Raw genomic sequence first — 17,459 nt, 5'->3', positions numbered from 1 at the left:
TTTCCTGAATTTGCTAGGTTACCTTACAGAGTGGTTACTCACTAGCTTTATAATATTAAATGATTTGGCAAGTTCAGCTATCTAATATCATACAGCTAGGACTATTTGATTTTTAATTTTTATGGAATAACTATTGGTTTTGGCTCACCCTAACAGGTGTGGTGCACCAAACCATAAGGCATCTAAAATATAGTTTTATATATGGATGGACAGAGCATGGCAGGAAACCCAAGGTAAGGTCTGTGTTTCAATGATTTTATAGCATATTGAGCTAAACTCCCACCTCGCAGGCTTGTAGGCGTAGCATCTTTGTGGACTTGCATAACCTATAGATGGTTTCACAGAGCCAAACTGAAATCTTATGGCCATTAAAGGGATATGAAACCCTAAAAATGTATTTAGTGATCCAGACACAGTATACAATTGAAAAACAAGTTTCCAATTTACTTCTATTATGAAATTTGCTTCTTTCTTATATTATTCTTGGTTACAGAGATACCTAGGTAGGTATCTGGACAACTACATGGCATAAAAAAACTGCTGCTATCTAGTGCTTTTCCATGTGGATAACATTCTTGCAAAACTGCTGCCATATTGTGCTCCCGACGTGTGCACTCTCCTGAGCTTACATTTCTGCTTTTTACCAAAAGATACAAAGAGTACAAAAGACATTTGATAATAGCAGTAAAATAGAAAGTTATTTAAAATTGCATGTTTTTCTGAATCATAATACATTTTCATGCTAGAAGTTTATTTATAATGCATGTGCTGTGCGTGCATGGGCAATGCTGCCTTAAACCACACTGCATTGAAAACCAGCCCTGTACAACTTTTTAGCTCTCTTTTGCCCCTCTTTGACAGGGTGGAAATTGGCCTTTTGTTCTTCACCTATGAGACAGCAAATCTTTCCAGACATGATTTACTCTGTAGACGTTGTAATTAGACTGTAAATGAGCAGAAAAATAGTGTACTCTGGACTGAACGGTGAGATAGCCCTGCGCTGTTACCTTCCTCCACAAATGAATATTTGTACTTGAATAATTTAGGGATATTTACCTCTGATTATAAACCACATAGCTCTTTACCTCTGCATGGTTTTAATTTGTTTATACCCCCTGTTTGTTAACTTGCTTTTTATCTGCAGCAAATTTTCATTTCACCCTCATGTTTATACATTTACTGTATATCAACTTACCTGCAATAAAGAACACACCTCTCTCTGAATGTGGCAACGTTTGTTTTTTATAAATTTCCTAAGCCCAAAAAAAACAAAACAGCAGAATAACTTTATTATGCTATATCCTTTCCCTGGATTCTAAGTGAATTTGCTCATATGGATGCCTTACAAAGTCCACAAGAACCCACATCGTCATATATACATAGTGTATTACTCCCAGTGCTACACATGGGTTATCTGTTCCTGGCATATTCTGCTCAGGAAATTATTTTCTTACTGCTAGTGCCTCACGGGTTGAGAGAACGCCATATGTGTTTAGTCATACTCATGTAGTCCTCGCTTAAAGGGACAGTTTACCTTAAAATTATCTTTCTTTTAAATTGTAGCCAATGATCCATTTTACCTGCTGGAGTGTATTAAATTGTTTATAAATATATTCTTTGCCTTTATATCAGCATTTGAAATAGCTGATTTTTCCTGTAGTATGCCTACCTATACTGAAAGTTTCTATACTTAAAGGGATAGTCTAGTCAAAATTAAATAAAATGTAGCCACCAAACAGCAAGTGCTACCCAGGGCGCTGAACCAAAAATGGCCCAGCTCCTAAGCTTACATGTTTGATTTTTCAAATAAAGATACCAAGAGAATGAAGAAAATTGATAATAGGAATAAATGAGAAAGTTACTTAAAATTGCATGCTCTATCTGAATAACTGTAAGTTTAAATTTTACTAGTGGGAGTACAAGAGAGAAGTAATAAAATGTTAATTTTCAATTTTTCTCTCTAAATATTGTATAGAGACAGAGATAAGAAAGGAAGTATTTGAGTGATACAATAAGGATGTCTGATCTCTCTGTAAGCCTAGCCTATTTTGAGAGGTTGTGGTTTCAAAGAGAAAACCCAGCTATTTAATTTACAAAAAGAAACATAAAGAAGCAATTTTTCATATTTTATACTCTGCAGCTGGTATAGCAAGTCACTGGAAACATATTAATGGGAAAACAATTTTACAGTATGCTGTTGTCTGAACGGATAAACACAAATTCCAACTTGCACATGCATCTGTTTGTTATATTGTGAAATAAATGACAGCTCAGCTAATGACTCTACTCAGAACAAATGATGTGCTTCAGTTTATCAGGGGAGCATACTTCTACATCAAGAAATAACTTACCTGATATGAATCACCAACCTAAGCATATCCTGAGCCTTGTCAAAATGTCTTAATAGCAGGTGTTCCAATGTCTCTAAACTTGGACATTTCAATAATCTTAATAAGGGTTCACCTTCTGTAAGAAGAGCCATATTTGTGTTAAAGGGACATTTTACCCAAATGCTTAATCGCTTAAAAGTGATGCAGCATATCTGTAGAAAACTGACTAGAATATATTGCATCAACGTCCCATTGTAGAGAAAATGGAAGCGTCTGGGCCTTGTGAGGGAATGTAAATCTGGCAAATACAAGCACAGTCATTTCCTCCTTAATTTAAAGCAGTTCACTATGAAATCTTGCAAGATCGTGGAGAAATCCCACACCATTGACAAAATTCCACAGGATCACAGTAAAGTGAACTCAGCACTGATTATGCGGATTGGTTGTTATTTTTTATATACCATACAGGTGAATGTATAAAACTTAACTGATTAGTAGCTGCTCATAGAGAAGATACTCTGCTGAGCTGATCTTAGTTTTGTATAACTAAAAACTCAGGTATATGTATTGGAACCCTTTTCTTTTTCACAGTTTCATCAAGAAGTTAGAGAGCTTCAAATCCCTTAAATGTCTTACCATTCATATTTCAAGGACATAAAGTAACATAATCCTCATCTTCCTACTGGCATCTTACTCGTCACAATTTTGCATAATTTGTTTAGCCAATACAATATTTCAAGAGGAGGATTTTAAGGGTCTTGAGACCCCATAAAAACTGTAGGAGGGTATACAAGGAAAGGCATGAAATAATGAGCTTAAACATAAGTATCTGAACTCTTTGTAAAATAATATTCCCGTGGATAAAGTGTTCAGGGTGTGTAACTCATATTATATTTGTGTTCTCTTTAATAAGGGCATCCGTAACAAAGTAATTGGCTAATATTTTTAATCTATTTTCAATCTGTACTTGTGTTGTACATTTTACCTACTTTACAGCCCCAAATAGCTATGTCAGTTCTTTGCTGTAATAGTAAGACTAGGCTTATTATAAGCAGTACATTTAGCCAATATGTCCGTTAATGGATTGAGGCACAATTGCTGCATAAGTGAAAATGTATTTAAGGGACATTACCGCCATAATATATATATATATATATATATATATATATATATATATATATATATATATATATATTATTTTTGATAAGTAAACACACACACATATATATATTATAATAAGTAAACACACATATATATATATAATATTATATATAATAATTTTTTTATCTCTTATAAAAGGATGTTAAACCGTATGTGATTGGGATTTAAAATGTTTTAATATGTGTAGTTAAAGGGACAATCTACAGCAGAATTTTTATTGTTTTATAAGATAGACTAGTCCTAAAGCCTGTTTACACAGGCTATTTTTTGCAGTACAGTGGTCCCACCCCTTGCTCTCTCTCCCCTCTCTTTTGCGCTCTCTCCCCTCTCTTTTGCGCTCTATCCCCCTCTCTTTTGCGCTCTCTCTCGCTCCACCTCTCTCTTGCTCCACCTCTCTCTTGCTCTCTCTCTCCCCCCTCTCTTTTGCTCTCTCTCTCCCCCTCTTTTTCTCTCTCTCTCCCCCTCTCTTTTGCTCTCTCTCCCCCTCTCTTTTGCTCTCTCTCCCCCCCCCTCTCTTGCTCTCTCTCTCCCCCCTCTTTTGCTCTCTCTCTCCCCCCTCTCTTTTGCTCTCTCTCTCCCCCCTCTCTTTTGCTCTCTCTCTCCCCCCTCTCTTTTGCTCTCTCTCTCCCCCCTCTCTTTTGCTCTCTCTCCCCCATATCTTTTTCTCTCTCCCCCCTCTCTTTTGCTCTCTCTCTCTCCCCTCTCATTTGCTCTCTCTCCCCTCTTTTGCTCTCTCTCTCCCCCTTCTCTTTTGCTCTCTCTCTCCCCCCTCTCTTTTGCTCTCTCTCTCCCCCCTCTCTTTTGCACACTCTCTCCCCCTCTTTTGCGCTCTCTCTCGCTTCACCTCTTATGCTCTCTCTCTCCCCCTCTCTTTTGCTCTCGCTCCACCTCTTTTACGTTCTCTTTCTTTTGCGCTCTCTCCCCCTCTCTCTTGCGCTCTCTCCCCCTCTCTCTTGCGCTCTCTCCCCCTCTCTCTTGCGCTCTCTCTTGCGCTCTCTCCCCCTCTCTCTTGCGCTCTCGACCCCTCTCTCTTGCGCTCTCTCCCCCTCTCTCTTGCGCTCTCTCCCCCTCTCTTTTGCGCTCTCTCCCCCTCTCTTTTGCGCTCTCTCCCCCCTCTCTTTTGCGCTCTCTCCCCCCTCTCTTTTGCGCTCTCTCCCCCCTCTCTTTTGAGCTCTCTCCCCCCTCTCTTTTGCGCTCTCTCCCCCCTCTCTTTTGCGCTCTCTCCCCCCTCTCTTTTGCGCTCTCTCCCCCCTCTCTTTTGCGCTCTCTCCCCCCTCTCTTTTGCGCTCTCTCCCCCCTCTCTTTTGCGCTCTCTCCCCCCTCTCTTTTGCGCTCTCTCCCCCCTCTCTTTTGCGCTCTCTCCCCCCTCTCTTTTGCGCTCTATCCCCCTCTCTTTTGCGCTCTCTCTCGCTCCACCTCTCTCTTGCGCTCTCTCCCCTCTCTTTTGCGCTCTCTCCCCTCTCTTTTGCGCTCTATCCCCCTCTCTTTTGCGCTCTCTCTCGCTCCACCTCTCTCTTGCTCTCTCTCTTGCTCCACCTCTCTCTTGCTCTCTCTCTCCCCCCTCTCTTTTGCTCTCTCTCTCCCCCCTCTCTTTTGCTCTCTCTCTCCCCCCTCTCTTTTGCTCTCTCTCCCCCCTCTCTTTTGCTCTCTCTCTCCCCCTCTCTTTTGCTCTCTCCCCCTCTCTTTTGCTCTCTCCCCCCTCTTTTGCTCTCTCCCCCCTCTTTTGCTCTCTCTCTCTCCCCCCTCTATTTTGCTCTCTCTCTCCCCCCTCTCTTTTGCTCTCTCCCCCCTCTTTTGCTCTCTCTCTCCCCCCTCTCTTTTGCTCTCTCTCCCCCCTCTTTTGCTCTCTCTCTCCCCCCTCTCTTTTGCTCTCTCTCTCCCCCCTCTCTTTTGCTCTCTCTCTCTCCCCTCTCTTTTGCTCTAGTTGCATCCTAAATTTGTAACACAGGTATCTCAAGTTGAGAGTTTGAAATGATGTGAGATGCCCTTTAAAATCCTTTTTATACTAAAACAAAAATGCATTAATAATAATCTGTCAATTCTTTTTAAAATGTATAAAATAAATGTCTTTTATTGCTTGACAATATTGTTTCTTTTTCAGTTGATTAATCCTTTTGTAATTTTCCTCATCCATAGGAACAACACCACGCCTTGTTATATCAGTTAATGCATCAGCATCAGCAACATAACCAGCAAGAATTGCAGCAACTGCAGATTTCTGGAGCTGCACAATTACCCTTGAGCAATCTCCTAGCTGGAGCTCAGGCTGCCACTCTGCATTCGAGCACCACTAATCCTTTCCTTGCAATGCACGGGGATAACGCAGCTCAAAAAGTGACTGTGAGTAAAACTTAAAAAAAATTAATATTAAAAAAAACTTTTAAAAATATTTATTTTTTCTACAGAAGAACTTGCATTTTTTAATAATTTTTCTTTATTCAGTATATTGTTTATAATACTTTCCCACAACCATTGATCTCCCTGACTATCGCTTAGGCCAATTAAATTCACAAACATGCTAATGCTAAAGTTCCAGGATTATTTGTTTTATAAACTAACGTTTAGTCAGATATAACCACTAGAAGTGTCACCCACTTACCTTCCACCATACACTCCTCTAGCATGCCCCCCCCCAGAAGCCGAGACGTGGCTGGCCACGCCCCTACACAATGTCATAACAGCTGTAATCCATTTGCCCATTACATACTTAGAGGCTGTTAATAGAAAACACTTGATACGCTATAATTTCAGCGAACATGTCTCATCAAATTTACTATATGCCCAAGACAGAAGATGAACTTACCTTCTAAAATGTATTTATGTAAACACACACTCACAGTACTAGAATTATAGATCTCCTTAATGGGACCGTTTACCCAAAACTGTGCTTCCCTTTAAATTGTTTCCAATGATTAATTTTACCTGCTGGTGTGTATTAAGTTGTTTACAAGTAGCTCCTTTAACCTTATTTCATCACTTGAAATAGCTTATTTAGCCTGTGGTATCCCCACCCATGCTGAAAGTTTTGATACTGAAGTCTACGCAATTGACAAGCCTATGTAAACACAGCCAGAAGAAGAAATTACACTCCAGGTGGGGTGCAGGAAAAGTAATAAAATGTAAATTTTTCGTTGTTCTCTCTAAGTATTGAGCTTTTGTTTAAAGACAGATATAAGAGAAGGAAGCAAGTTTGTGTACACAAAGTGATAACAGAATGAGATCTGATATTACCTGCAAGCTCAGCCCATTTTAATAGGTTGTGGTTTAAAATCACAAAACCAGCTAGTTCATAGCCACAAATAAACCTGAAAATGCGATTCCTCACACATTTTATACTCCTGCAGCTGGTAAAAAAAAAAAAGCCTTGGAAATAAATTAAGGTAAAAACTATTTTACATGTTACTGTCCCTTTAACAGTAAAATGTAGGGGTTTCCTTTAGGTTCTATTGTTTTGTTTATTATAGGATCAGACGATAGAGTGAGCTCCAGTTGTTTTTCTCCAACATAGGTGTGTCCGGTCCACGGCGTCATCCTTACTTGTGGGATATTCTCTTCCCCAACAGGAAATGGCAAAGAGCCCAGCAAAGCTGGTCACATGATCCCTCCTAGGCTCCGCCTACCCCAGTCATTCTCTTTGCCGTTGTACAGGCAACATCTCCACGGAGATGGCTTAGAGTTTTTTAGTGTTTAACTGTAGTTTTTATTATTCAATCAAGAGTTTGTTATTTTAAAATAGTGCTGGTATGTACTATTTACTCAGAAACAGAAAAGAGATGAAGATTTCTGTTTGTATGAGGAAAATGATTTTAGCACCGTAACTAAAATCCATGGCTGTTCCACACAGGACTGTTGAGAGCAATTAACTTCAGTTGGGGGAACAGTGTGCAGTCTCTTACTGCTTGAGGTATGACACATTCTAACAAGACGATGTAATGCTGGAAGCTGTCATTTTCCCTATGGGATCCGGTAAGCCATGTTTATTAAGATAGTAAATAAGGGCTTCACAAGGGCTTATTAAGACTGTAGACTTTTTCTGGGCTAAATCGATTCATTATTAACACATATTTAGCCTTGAGGAATCATTTATTCTGGGTATTTTGATATGATTATATCGGCAGGCACTGTTTTAGACACCTTATTCTTTAGGGGCTTTCCCTAATCATAGTCAGAGCCTCATTTTCGCGCCGGTATGGCGCACTTGTTTTTGAGGACAGCATGGCATGCAGCTGCATGTGTGTGGAGCTCTGATACATAGAAAAGTCTTTCTGAAGGCATCATTTGGTATCGTATTCCCCTTTGGGCTTGGTTGGGTCTCAGCAAAGCAGATTCCAGGGACTGTAAAGGGGTTAATTATAAAAACGGCTCCGGTTCCGTTATTTTAAGGGTTAAAGCTTCCAAATTTGGTGTGCAATACTTTTAAGGCTTTAAGACACTGTGGTGAAATTTTGGTGAATTTTGAACAATTCCTTCATACTTTTTCGCAATTGCAATAATAAAGTGTGTTTAGTTTAAAATTTAAAGTGACAGTAACGGTTTTATTTTAAAACGTTTTTTGTGCTTTGTTATCAAGTTTATGCCTGTTTAACATGTCTGAACTACCAGATAGATTGTGTTCTGACTGTGGGGAAACCAAGGTTCCTTCTCATTTAACTATATGTATTTTATGTCATAAAAAAATTTAGTAAAAATGATGCCCAAGATGATTCCTCAAGTGAGGGGAGTAAGCATGGTACTGCATCATCCCCTCCTTCGTCTACACCAGTCTTGCCCATACAGGAGGCCCCTAGTACATCTAGTGCGCCAATACTCCTTACTATGCAACATTTAACGGCTGTAATGGATAATTCTATCAAAAACATTTTAGCCAATATGCCCACTTATCAGCGAAAGCGCGACTGCTCTGTTTTAGAAAATTCTGTAGAGCATGAGAACGCTGATGATATGGTTTCTGAAGGGCCCCTACACCAGTCTGAGGGGGCCAGGGAGGTTTTGTCTGAGGGAGAAATTTCAGATTCAGGAAACATTTCTCAACAAGCTGAACCTGATGTGATTACTTTTAAATTTAAGTTGGAACATCTCCGCGCTCTGCTTAAGGAGGTGTTATCCAATTTGGATGATTGTGATTATCTGGTCATTCCAGAACCACTATGTAAAATGGAAAAGTTCTTAGAGGCCCCGGGGCCCCCCGAAGCTTTTCCTATATCCAAGCGGGTGGCGTACATTGTTAGTAAAGAATGGGACAGGCCCGGTATACCTTTAGTACCTCCCCCCATATTTATAAAATTGTTTTCCTATAGTCGACCCCAGAAAGGACTGATGGCAGACAGTCCCCAAGGTCGAGGGGGCGGTTTCTACTCTACACAAGCGCGCCACTATACCCATAGAAGATAGTTGTGCTTTCCAAGATCCTATGGATAAAAAATTAGAAGGTCTGCTAAAGATGTTTGTTCAGCAAGGTTCCCTTCTACAACCAATTGCATGCATTGTCCCTGTCACTGCAGCCGCGTGTTTCTAGTTTGATGAGCTAGGAAAGGCGATTATTAGTAATTCTTCTTCTTATGAGGAGATTATGGACAGAATTCGTGCTCTTAAATTGGCTAATTCTTTCACCCTAGACGCCACCTTGCAATTGGCTAGGTTAGCGGCGAAAAAATTCTGGGTTTGCTATTGTGGCGCAGAGCGCTTTGGTTAAAATCTTGGGCAGCGGATGCGTCTTCCAAGAACAAATTGCTTGACATTCCTTTCAAGGGGAAAACACTCTTTGACCCTGACTTGAAAGAGATTATCTCTGATATCACTGGGGGCAAGGGCCACGCCCTTCCTCAGGATAGGTCTTTTCAAGACCAAAAATAACCTAAGTTTCGTCCCTTTCGCAGAAACGGATCAGCCCCAAGGGCTACGTCCTCTAAGCAGGAAGGTAATACTTCTCAAGCCAATCCAGCCTGGAGACCTATGCCAGGCTGGAGCAAAGGAAAGCAGGCCAGGAAACCTGCCACTGCTACCAAGACAGCATGAAATGCGGGCCCCCGATCCGGGACCGGATCTGGTGGGGGGCAGACTCTCTCTCTTCGCTCAGGCTTGGGAAAGAGATGTTCTGGATCCTTGGGCGCTAGAAATAGTCTCCCAAGGTTATTCTCTGGAGTTCAAGGGGCTTCCTCCAAGGGGGAGGTTCCACAGGTCTCAGTTGTCTTCAGACCACATAAGAAGACAGGCATTCTTACATTGGGTAGAAGACCTGCTAAAAATGGGAGTGATTCATCCTGTTCCATTAGGAGAACAAGGGATGGGGTTCTACTCCAATCTGTTCATAGTTCCCAAAAAAGAGGGAACGTTCAGACCAATCTTAGATCTCAAGATCTTGAACAAGTTTCTCAAGGTTCCATCGTTCAAGATGGAAACCATTCGAACACTTCTTCCTTCCATCCAGGAAGGTCAATTCATGACCAAGGTGGATTTCAAGGATGCGTATCTACATATTCCTATCCACAAGGAACATCATCGGTTCCTAAGGTTTGCATTCCTGGACAAGCATTTCCAGTTCGTGGCATTTTCTTTCGGATTAGCCACTGCTCCTAGGATTTTCTCATAGGTACTAGGGTCCCTTCTGGCGGTGCTAAGACCAAGGGGCATTGCTGTAGTACCTTACTTGGACGACATTCTGATTCGAGCGTCGTCCCTTCCTCAAGTAAAGGCTCACACGGACATTGTCCTGGCCTTTCTCAGATCTCACGGATGGAAAGTGAACGTGGAAAAGAGTTCTCTATCTCCGTCAACGAGGGTTCCCTTCTTGGGAACTATAATAGACTCCTTAGAAATGAGGATTTTTCTGACAGAAGCCAGAAAAACAAAACTTCTAGACTCTTGTCGGATACTTCATTCCGTTCCTCTTCCTTCCATAGCGCAGTGCATGGAAGTGATAGGTTTGATGGTAGCGGCAATGGACATAGTTCCTTTTGTGCGCATTCATCTAAGACCATTACAACTGTTCATGCTCAGTCAGTGGAATGGGGACTATTCAGACTTGTCTCCGAAGATACAAGCAAATCAGAGGACCAGAGACTCATTCCGTTGGTGGCTGTCCCTGGACAACCTGTCACAAGGGATGACCTTCCGCAGACCAGAGTGGGTCATTGTCACGACCGACGCCAGTCTGATGGGCTGGGGCGCGGTCTGGGGATCCCTGAAAGCTCAGGGTCTTTGGTCTCGGGTAGAATCTCTTCTACCGATAAATATTCTGGAACTGAGAGCGATATTCAATGCTCTCAAAGCTTGGCCTCAGCTAGCGAGGGCCAAGTTCATACATCAACCATCAGGGGGGAACAAGGAGTTCCCTAGCGATGGAAGAAGTGACCAAAATCATTCTATGGGCGGAGTCTCACTCCTGCCACCTGTCTGCTATCCACATCCCAGGAGTGGAAAATTGGGAAGCGGATTTTCTGAGTCGTCAGACATTGCATCCGGGGGAGTGGGAACTCCATCCGGAAATCTTTGCCCAAGTCACTCAACCGTGGGGCATTCCAGACATGGATCTGATGGCCTCTCGTCAGAACTTCAGAGTTCCTTACTACGGGTACAGATCCAGGGATCCCAAGGCGGCTCTAGTGGATGCACTAGTAGCACCTTGGACCTTCAAACTAGCTTATGTGTTCCCGCCGTTTCCTCTCATCCCCAGGCTGGTAGCCAGGATCAATCAGGAGAGGGCGTCGGTGATTTTGATAGCTCCTGCGTGGCCACGCAGGACTTGGTATGCAGATCTGGTGAATATGTCATCGGCTCCACCATGGAAGCTACCTTTGAGACGAGACCTTCTTGTTCTAGGTCCGTTCGACCCACTCCAGCTGACTGCTTGGAGATTGAACGCTTGATCTTATCAAAGCGAGGGTTCTCAGATTCTGTTATTAATACTCTTGTTCAGGCCTGAAAGCCTGTAACCAGAAAAATTACCACATAATTTGGTATATCTGTTGGTGTGAATCTGCAGGATTCCCTTGGGACAAGGTTAAGATTCCTAAGAGTCTATCCTTCCTTCGAGAAGGATTGGAAAAAGGATTATCTGCAAGTTCCTTGATGGGACAGATTTCTGCCTTGTCTGTGTTACTTCACAAAAAGCTGGCAGCTGTGCCAGATGTTCTAGCCTTTGTTCAGGCTCTGGTTAGAATCAAGCCTGTTTACAAAATTTTGACTCCTCCTTGGAGTCTCAACCTAGTTCTTTCAGTTCTTCAGGGGGTTCCGTTTGAACCCTTACATTCCGTTGATATTAAGTTATTATCTTGGAAAGTTTTGTTTTTGGTTGCAATTTCTTCTGCTAGAAGAGTTTCAGAATTATCTGCTCTGCAGTGTTCTTCTCCTTATCTGGTGTTCCATGCAGATAAGGTGGTTTTGCGTACTAAACCTGGTTTTCTTCCAAAAGTTGTTTCTAACAAAAACATTAACCAGGAGATAGTTGTGCCTTCTTTGTGTCCTAATCCAGTTTCAAAGAAGGAACGTTTGTTGCACAACTTGGATGTAGTTCGTGCTCTCAAATTTTACTTAGCAGCTACTAAGGATTTCAGACAAACTTTGTCTTTGTTTGTTGTTTATTCTGGTAAACGGAGAGGTCAAAAAGCAACTTCTACCTCTCTCTCCTTCTGGATTAAAAGCATTATCCGATTGGCTTATGAGACTGCCGGACGGCAGCCTCCTGAAAGAATCACAGCTCACTCCACTAGGGCTGTGGCTTCCACATGGGCCTTCAAGAACGAGGCTTCTGTTGATCAGATATGTAAGGCAGCGACTTGGTCTTCACTGCACACTTTTTCTAAATTTTACAAATTTGATACTTTTACTTCTTCTGAGGCTATTTTTGGGAGAAAGGTTTTGCAAGCCGTGGTGCCTTCCATTTAGGTGACCTGATTTGCTCCCTCCCTTCATCCGTGTCCTAAAGCTTTGGTATTGGTTCCCACAAGTAAGGATGACGCCGTGGACCGGACACACCTATGTTGGAGAAAACAGAATTTATGTTTACCTGATAAATTACTTTCTCCAACGGTGTGTCCGGTCCACGGCCCGCCCTGGTTTTTTTAATCAGGTCTGATAATTTATTTTCTTTAACTACAGTCACCACGGTAACATATGGTTTCTCCTATGCAAATATTCCTCCTTAACGTCGGTCGAATGACTGGGGTAGGCGGAGCCTAGGAGGGATCATGTGACCAGCTTTGCTGGGCTCTTTGCCATTTCCTGTTGGGGAAGAGAATATCCCACAAGTAAGGATGACGCCGTGGACCGGACACACCGTTGGAGAAAGTAATTTATCAGGTAAACATAAATTCTGTTTTTTAGCATATTTTTTCCATAGATCCTGTTTTCTGTTCTGTGTTTTCCTTCTGTCCTCTGCAGTTTACTGATATTCCATTTAGGCTCCAGGCACAACCTTAGAGTACCTTCATCTTCCATATTCTTTGTTAGTTAGACATATGTAGGGGAGATGGGTTTGTTTCTGTAACTGTAATTAAAACCCATTTGTTTTCTATAGCAGATGATTATTATATGATTACAAACATAAAGATAAGTAGTCTGCCAAGAACGAACAACAGCTCAATGGCTTGTTCTATGGCCTGGTTACCACCTTGGAATAGCTTCTTTTAGCGCAATTGTGCTTTTCACAAGGTCAGTCCAGCCCTGAAATACCAGGCAGTTCTCCTCTCAACAAGATAAATGGCAATACCAGATGATCGTTTCGGCCTCCTTTGGGCCTCATCAGTGAGGTGCAGCCATATCCTTCTAAGCACATTGGGCAAGAAGTCAACGTCTGGTTTCCCCCATCACCCTTAGGGAGACTTTCCCCAGGGTCATTATACAAACAGGAACGAACAGCTCAATGGCTTGTTCTATGGCCGGGTTACCACCTTGGGAGTAGCTTCTTTTAGCCCAATTGTGCTTTTCACAGAGGAAAACTTTCCTGAAGTATAACCTTCTGATTCCACCTAACAAGGTCAGTCTAGCCCCGAAATACCAGGCAATTGTCCTCTGAACAAGTGAAAACAATCGTTTTGGCCTCCTTTGGTCCTCGTCAGTAAGGTGCAGCCATATTCCTCTAGGCACATAGGGCAAGGAGTCCACATCTGGGTTGCCCATCACAAGCTATTATGCTAATGTGTGTTCCCTGATTGATTATTATAAGATGTCCTTATGCTTTGAGTACTAGAATGGGTACAAACAGTTTTCATATTCTAGATCCGAGGTCTTGAAACCACGGGTCGCAACCCATTACTGAGTCGCAAGCACCGTTCCTTACAACGTCAGAATGTCTCTTTCAAGTAGCATTCTAGCCTCTAAGTAAAAATAAGCTGCAATTAAAGCAAAAATATTTGGCAATCTAAAAAAAACTTACAACAACTTCCTATTTTGAAGCTTGGTGTTTCGCATAAATAGGATCTGTCAGGTGGCATTTGTGATATGCATTTTATTTGCTAAGCTATACCATGTACACCTCTGATCTGTCTAACAGCATGGGCTAAACCACACGTTCTCTGGATTGCAAACACCTCTGCTTTGTCAGATCTCATGGTGTAACTCACAAGCATCTCCCAAACTTCTGTGTACCTTTCCTTAACAGAGTTTGCCAGGTCACCAGACCTTCTCCTTTGCTATCCTACCGCGTGATGTTATACCCAACGTTTAACGTGGCAACTGTCATCTGAGGAAGATGGCTGAGGTTGGAGTGGTTGAGTCCAGAGGACTGAAGTGTCAGCGTTGCTGAAACCCCCCTATGATGGGGAGACACCTGGTGAGCTGGGTGCTGAGAAGGGAGAGAAAGGGCGACAAGGCTGCTATATGTTCACATAAGATAACGCACCCTCTTCCCAGAATGAGCAGCTATCCTTTTACAATAGTTTGTAAGCAGTAGCTCTTCAACAGACTAAGTTCTTGGATACTAACAGCCTTTAAGGGACAGTTTACCCAAAACATATCTCCCCTTTAATTTGTTCTCAGTGATCCATTTTATCTGTTGGAAAGTATTCCATTGTTTACAAGTAGCTCCTTTACCCTTATTTCAGCATTTCAAATAGCTGATTTAGCCTGTAGTATCCCTGCCTACACTGAAAGTTTCTATACTTAAAGGGATAGTGAAGTCATAATTAGGCATTTATGCTTTAGACAGAGCATGCAATTTTAAATAACTTTCCGATTTAATTCTGTTATTTAATTTGCTTCTTTCTCTTGTTATCCTTTGCTGAAAGGCTTATCTAAGTAATCTCAGGAGCAGCAAATAACCTAGCTGCTGATTGGTGGCTGCATATATACACCGATTGTCATTGGCTCACCCATATGTTCAGTTAGAAACCAGTAGTGCATTGCTGCTCTTTCAACAAATGATAACACGAGAATAAAGCAAGTTTGATAAGAAGTAAACTGTAAAGTTGTTTAAAATTGTATGTTCTACTTAAATCGTGAACGACATTTTTTTTTTTTTTTCATATCCCTTTAAGTATAGAATATTGGCAAAGCAATGTAAACATAGCTAGCAAAATAAATTACATTACCAGTGTGGTGTTGCAGATACATAATAAAACGCTAATTTTCCATTGCTCTCTCTAAATGTTGGGCTTTATTTTACAGACGGATATAAGATAAGGAAGATGTGTATGTACACAAAGTAATAAAATAAATAGATCTGATTTAATCTGCAAGCTCAATCCATTTTAATAGGTTATGGTTTCAAAGTTTAAAACCAGCTATTTCATATACACAAACCCTAAAATGCAATTTCTTATATATTTTATACTCTGTAGCTGGTATAACATGTCATTGTAAATACATTAAGGGACAGACAATTTTACACTGTACTGTCCCTTTAACAAACAACTTCTCTAAATGTATGAAGTGTGATTAAAAATGTTATACAATGTTAAACACTGCTGCCATATAGTGCTCAAGAGACATGCATGTTGTGTATCGAGATATGTTTTTCCATAACGGATACTAAGAGACAGAAGTCTGTTTAATAACACATGTACATTGTAAAGTTGTTTTTGTTTTTTGCAAGTTGTCTGAATTACAAAAGTTTAATGTTGACTTTAATTTCCCCTTGATGTTATCTGTGCTTATAACTCTAACTTCTGTGTCTTACAGCAGCGGCTCAGCGATAAACCAGGATCAGTTCTGCAAGACAAAAGTTGATCTGTGGGGAACTGACAAGCACACGTTTTACTGGCACTTCGCTTGCTGCAATCTGAAGTCTTCCTTTTTGTAGCAATGAAACAATGCAACTGAAGACAAAGGACTTGACAAAATACCCATCTCAATCCGTTGAGAACCAGTGATATGCAACATATTGCAGCACATTAAGAGGCCTGTGGCCCAGAGAGGGCAGAAAACCTTCAGTTTAAAGGCTTTCACTATTTATTTGTTTTCTTGTTGCTTTGTTGCACTGAAACATGGCTACATTTTTAAAGTCTACAGAAGTTAAATACACTGTTGTCTGTATAACAGAAACTTACTGAACATGGTAGCTTTTAAATGAAACGATGAACAAAACATTTCCTTCATTAGCAAGATAATTGCTAAATACTTGGCTTTACTGTTTGTTGGTATTTAATGGTGCAATTTGTTCAGGTTTACCTGTTAGTCCTTCAGAAATGAATTCTTTGCTACTGGTCTCTAAATGGTATTTATATAAAAATGAAATGTTAGGTAGATGCCAATCCCAGCAGTTAATGTATTCTGCAGAGTAAATGCAGAAACCGGTGGTTGGGGTAAGGACTAGTATTTCAATGGGACAGCATTTTATTTCAAGTGCCTGTTTCTGAACTCAAAGAGCAGAAAAAAACGAGGCTGGACTGTTGAACACGTAAGAGGATGATATTTATACGCAGCAGTAATAAATCACATTGCACTAGCTGCTCTCCTCTGTGCCACTTCTGCTGGTTGTGGTATATAGCTATTTATTTTTCAATAAGATGTTATGCAATCTTAAACTTCCTGACACTTTTTCGTACGCATTTGTTTTTTACCCTTTTTTTTTTTTTTTGTGCAAATGCTTAGAACAGGCAGTGGCTTTAATTGGTTCACTAACATTATTAGTGTCAGTTATTCAAAGGTAAATGGTGTGACCTGACTTCATAACGTTGTTTGCAAATCTATAGCGATCAAGCAGTTGGTGAACGGATTGCCGATCTCTAGTTATGTGTTTGCATTATTAATGGTAGTAGTGAGTTAGAACCCACTGTAATTTGACCTTCACTGTGTTTTTGGCCAAATGAACATGTTAATTCTGTAATATGTCTCTTGGTTATACTGCACGGTCATACCTCATTCTGTATATAACAAGCTTTTGTGAGTCTGTTTTGTAATGTTAAGAAATGAATATGGAAACAATATTTTGATTTGTAATATTTTTAATCGTAAGATTAAAATAACAAAGAAATTTAATTTATTTTTATATTTTCAGGGGAATTTTAAAACCTGGTCTTGGGTGTTTTTGTAAAAAAAATTGCAAAAAAAAAAGTTAAAATGCAAAAGTACATGACATAAACCCACTGCTTAACTTTTTGGTGATAATTTACTTAGTGATAAAAAAATAATATTTTCAAACAATGTATGAAGCTTTCCAGAATAAATTTTTAATGATGTATGTGAAGTCTGGTAATTCTAAAACTAAAAAAAGGTAAACTAATATTCAAACTAAAATTGTACATAATATGTATAATTTGTCAAATTTCTATCAGACACAATTAAGGTCCGTTCAACAGCCCCAATGTTGTGCTTCCAAATACCATCTTTATATTTATTATTTAACATCAGACTGTTTATTTCTTAGACAGAGAACTCTTCCTGATTGTGTGAAACGGTGTTGCACCATGTGTGTGCCGACGGATGCCTATGTTTTGTTTGGTACTAATGAGAGGGAAACTGTCTGGTTCCTATTTCCGGGACATTAGAATACAGGATTATCCCATCCATTAAGGAGCTAGAGTATGTAATGTA

The 17,459-nt window shown here is 40.6% G+C and overlaps 1 protein-coding gene across 1 annotated transcript in view; it reads left to right on the top strand.

Moving 5' to 3' along the window:
- The window catches only part of MLLT10 (MLLT10 histone lysine methyltransferase DOT1L cofactor), a gene marked incomplete in the record, with an annotated part of 665,806 nt that extends 648,700 nt beyond the window's left edge, over nucleotides 1–17,106 (top strand). The window contains 2 exon segments of the mRNA XM_053713959.1: nucleotides 5,628–5,831; nucleotides 15,606–17,106. Coding sequence (XP_053569934.1) covers nucleotides 5,628–5,831; nucleotides 15,606–15,653 — 252 coding nt within the window.
- Between the last annotated feature and the right edge of the window lie 353 nt (nucleotides 17,107–17,459).

The sequence above is a fragment of the Bombina bombina genome, chromosome 5, assembly GCF_027579735.1.
Source record: "Bombina bombina isolate aBomBom1 chromosome 5, aBomBom1.pri, whole genome shotgun sequence".
Taxonomy (NCBI): Eukaryota; Metazoa; Chordata; class Amphibia; order Anura; family Bombinatoridae; genus Bombina; species Bombina bombina.
The sequence above is the reverse complement of the archived record's forward strand: the minus strand, read 5'-3'. Positions and strand labels throughout refer to the sequence as shown.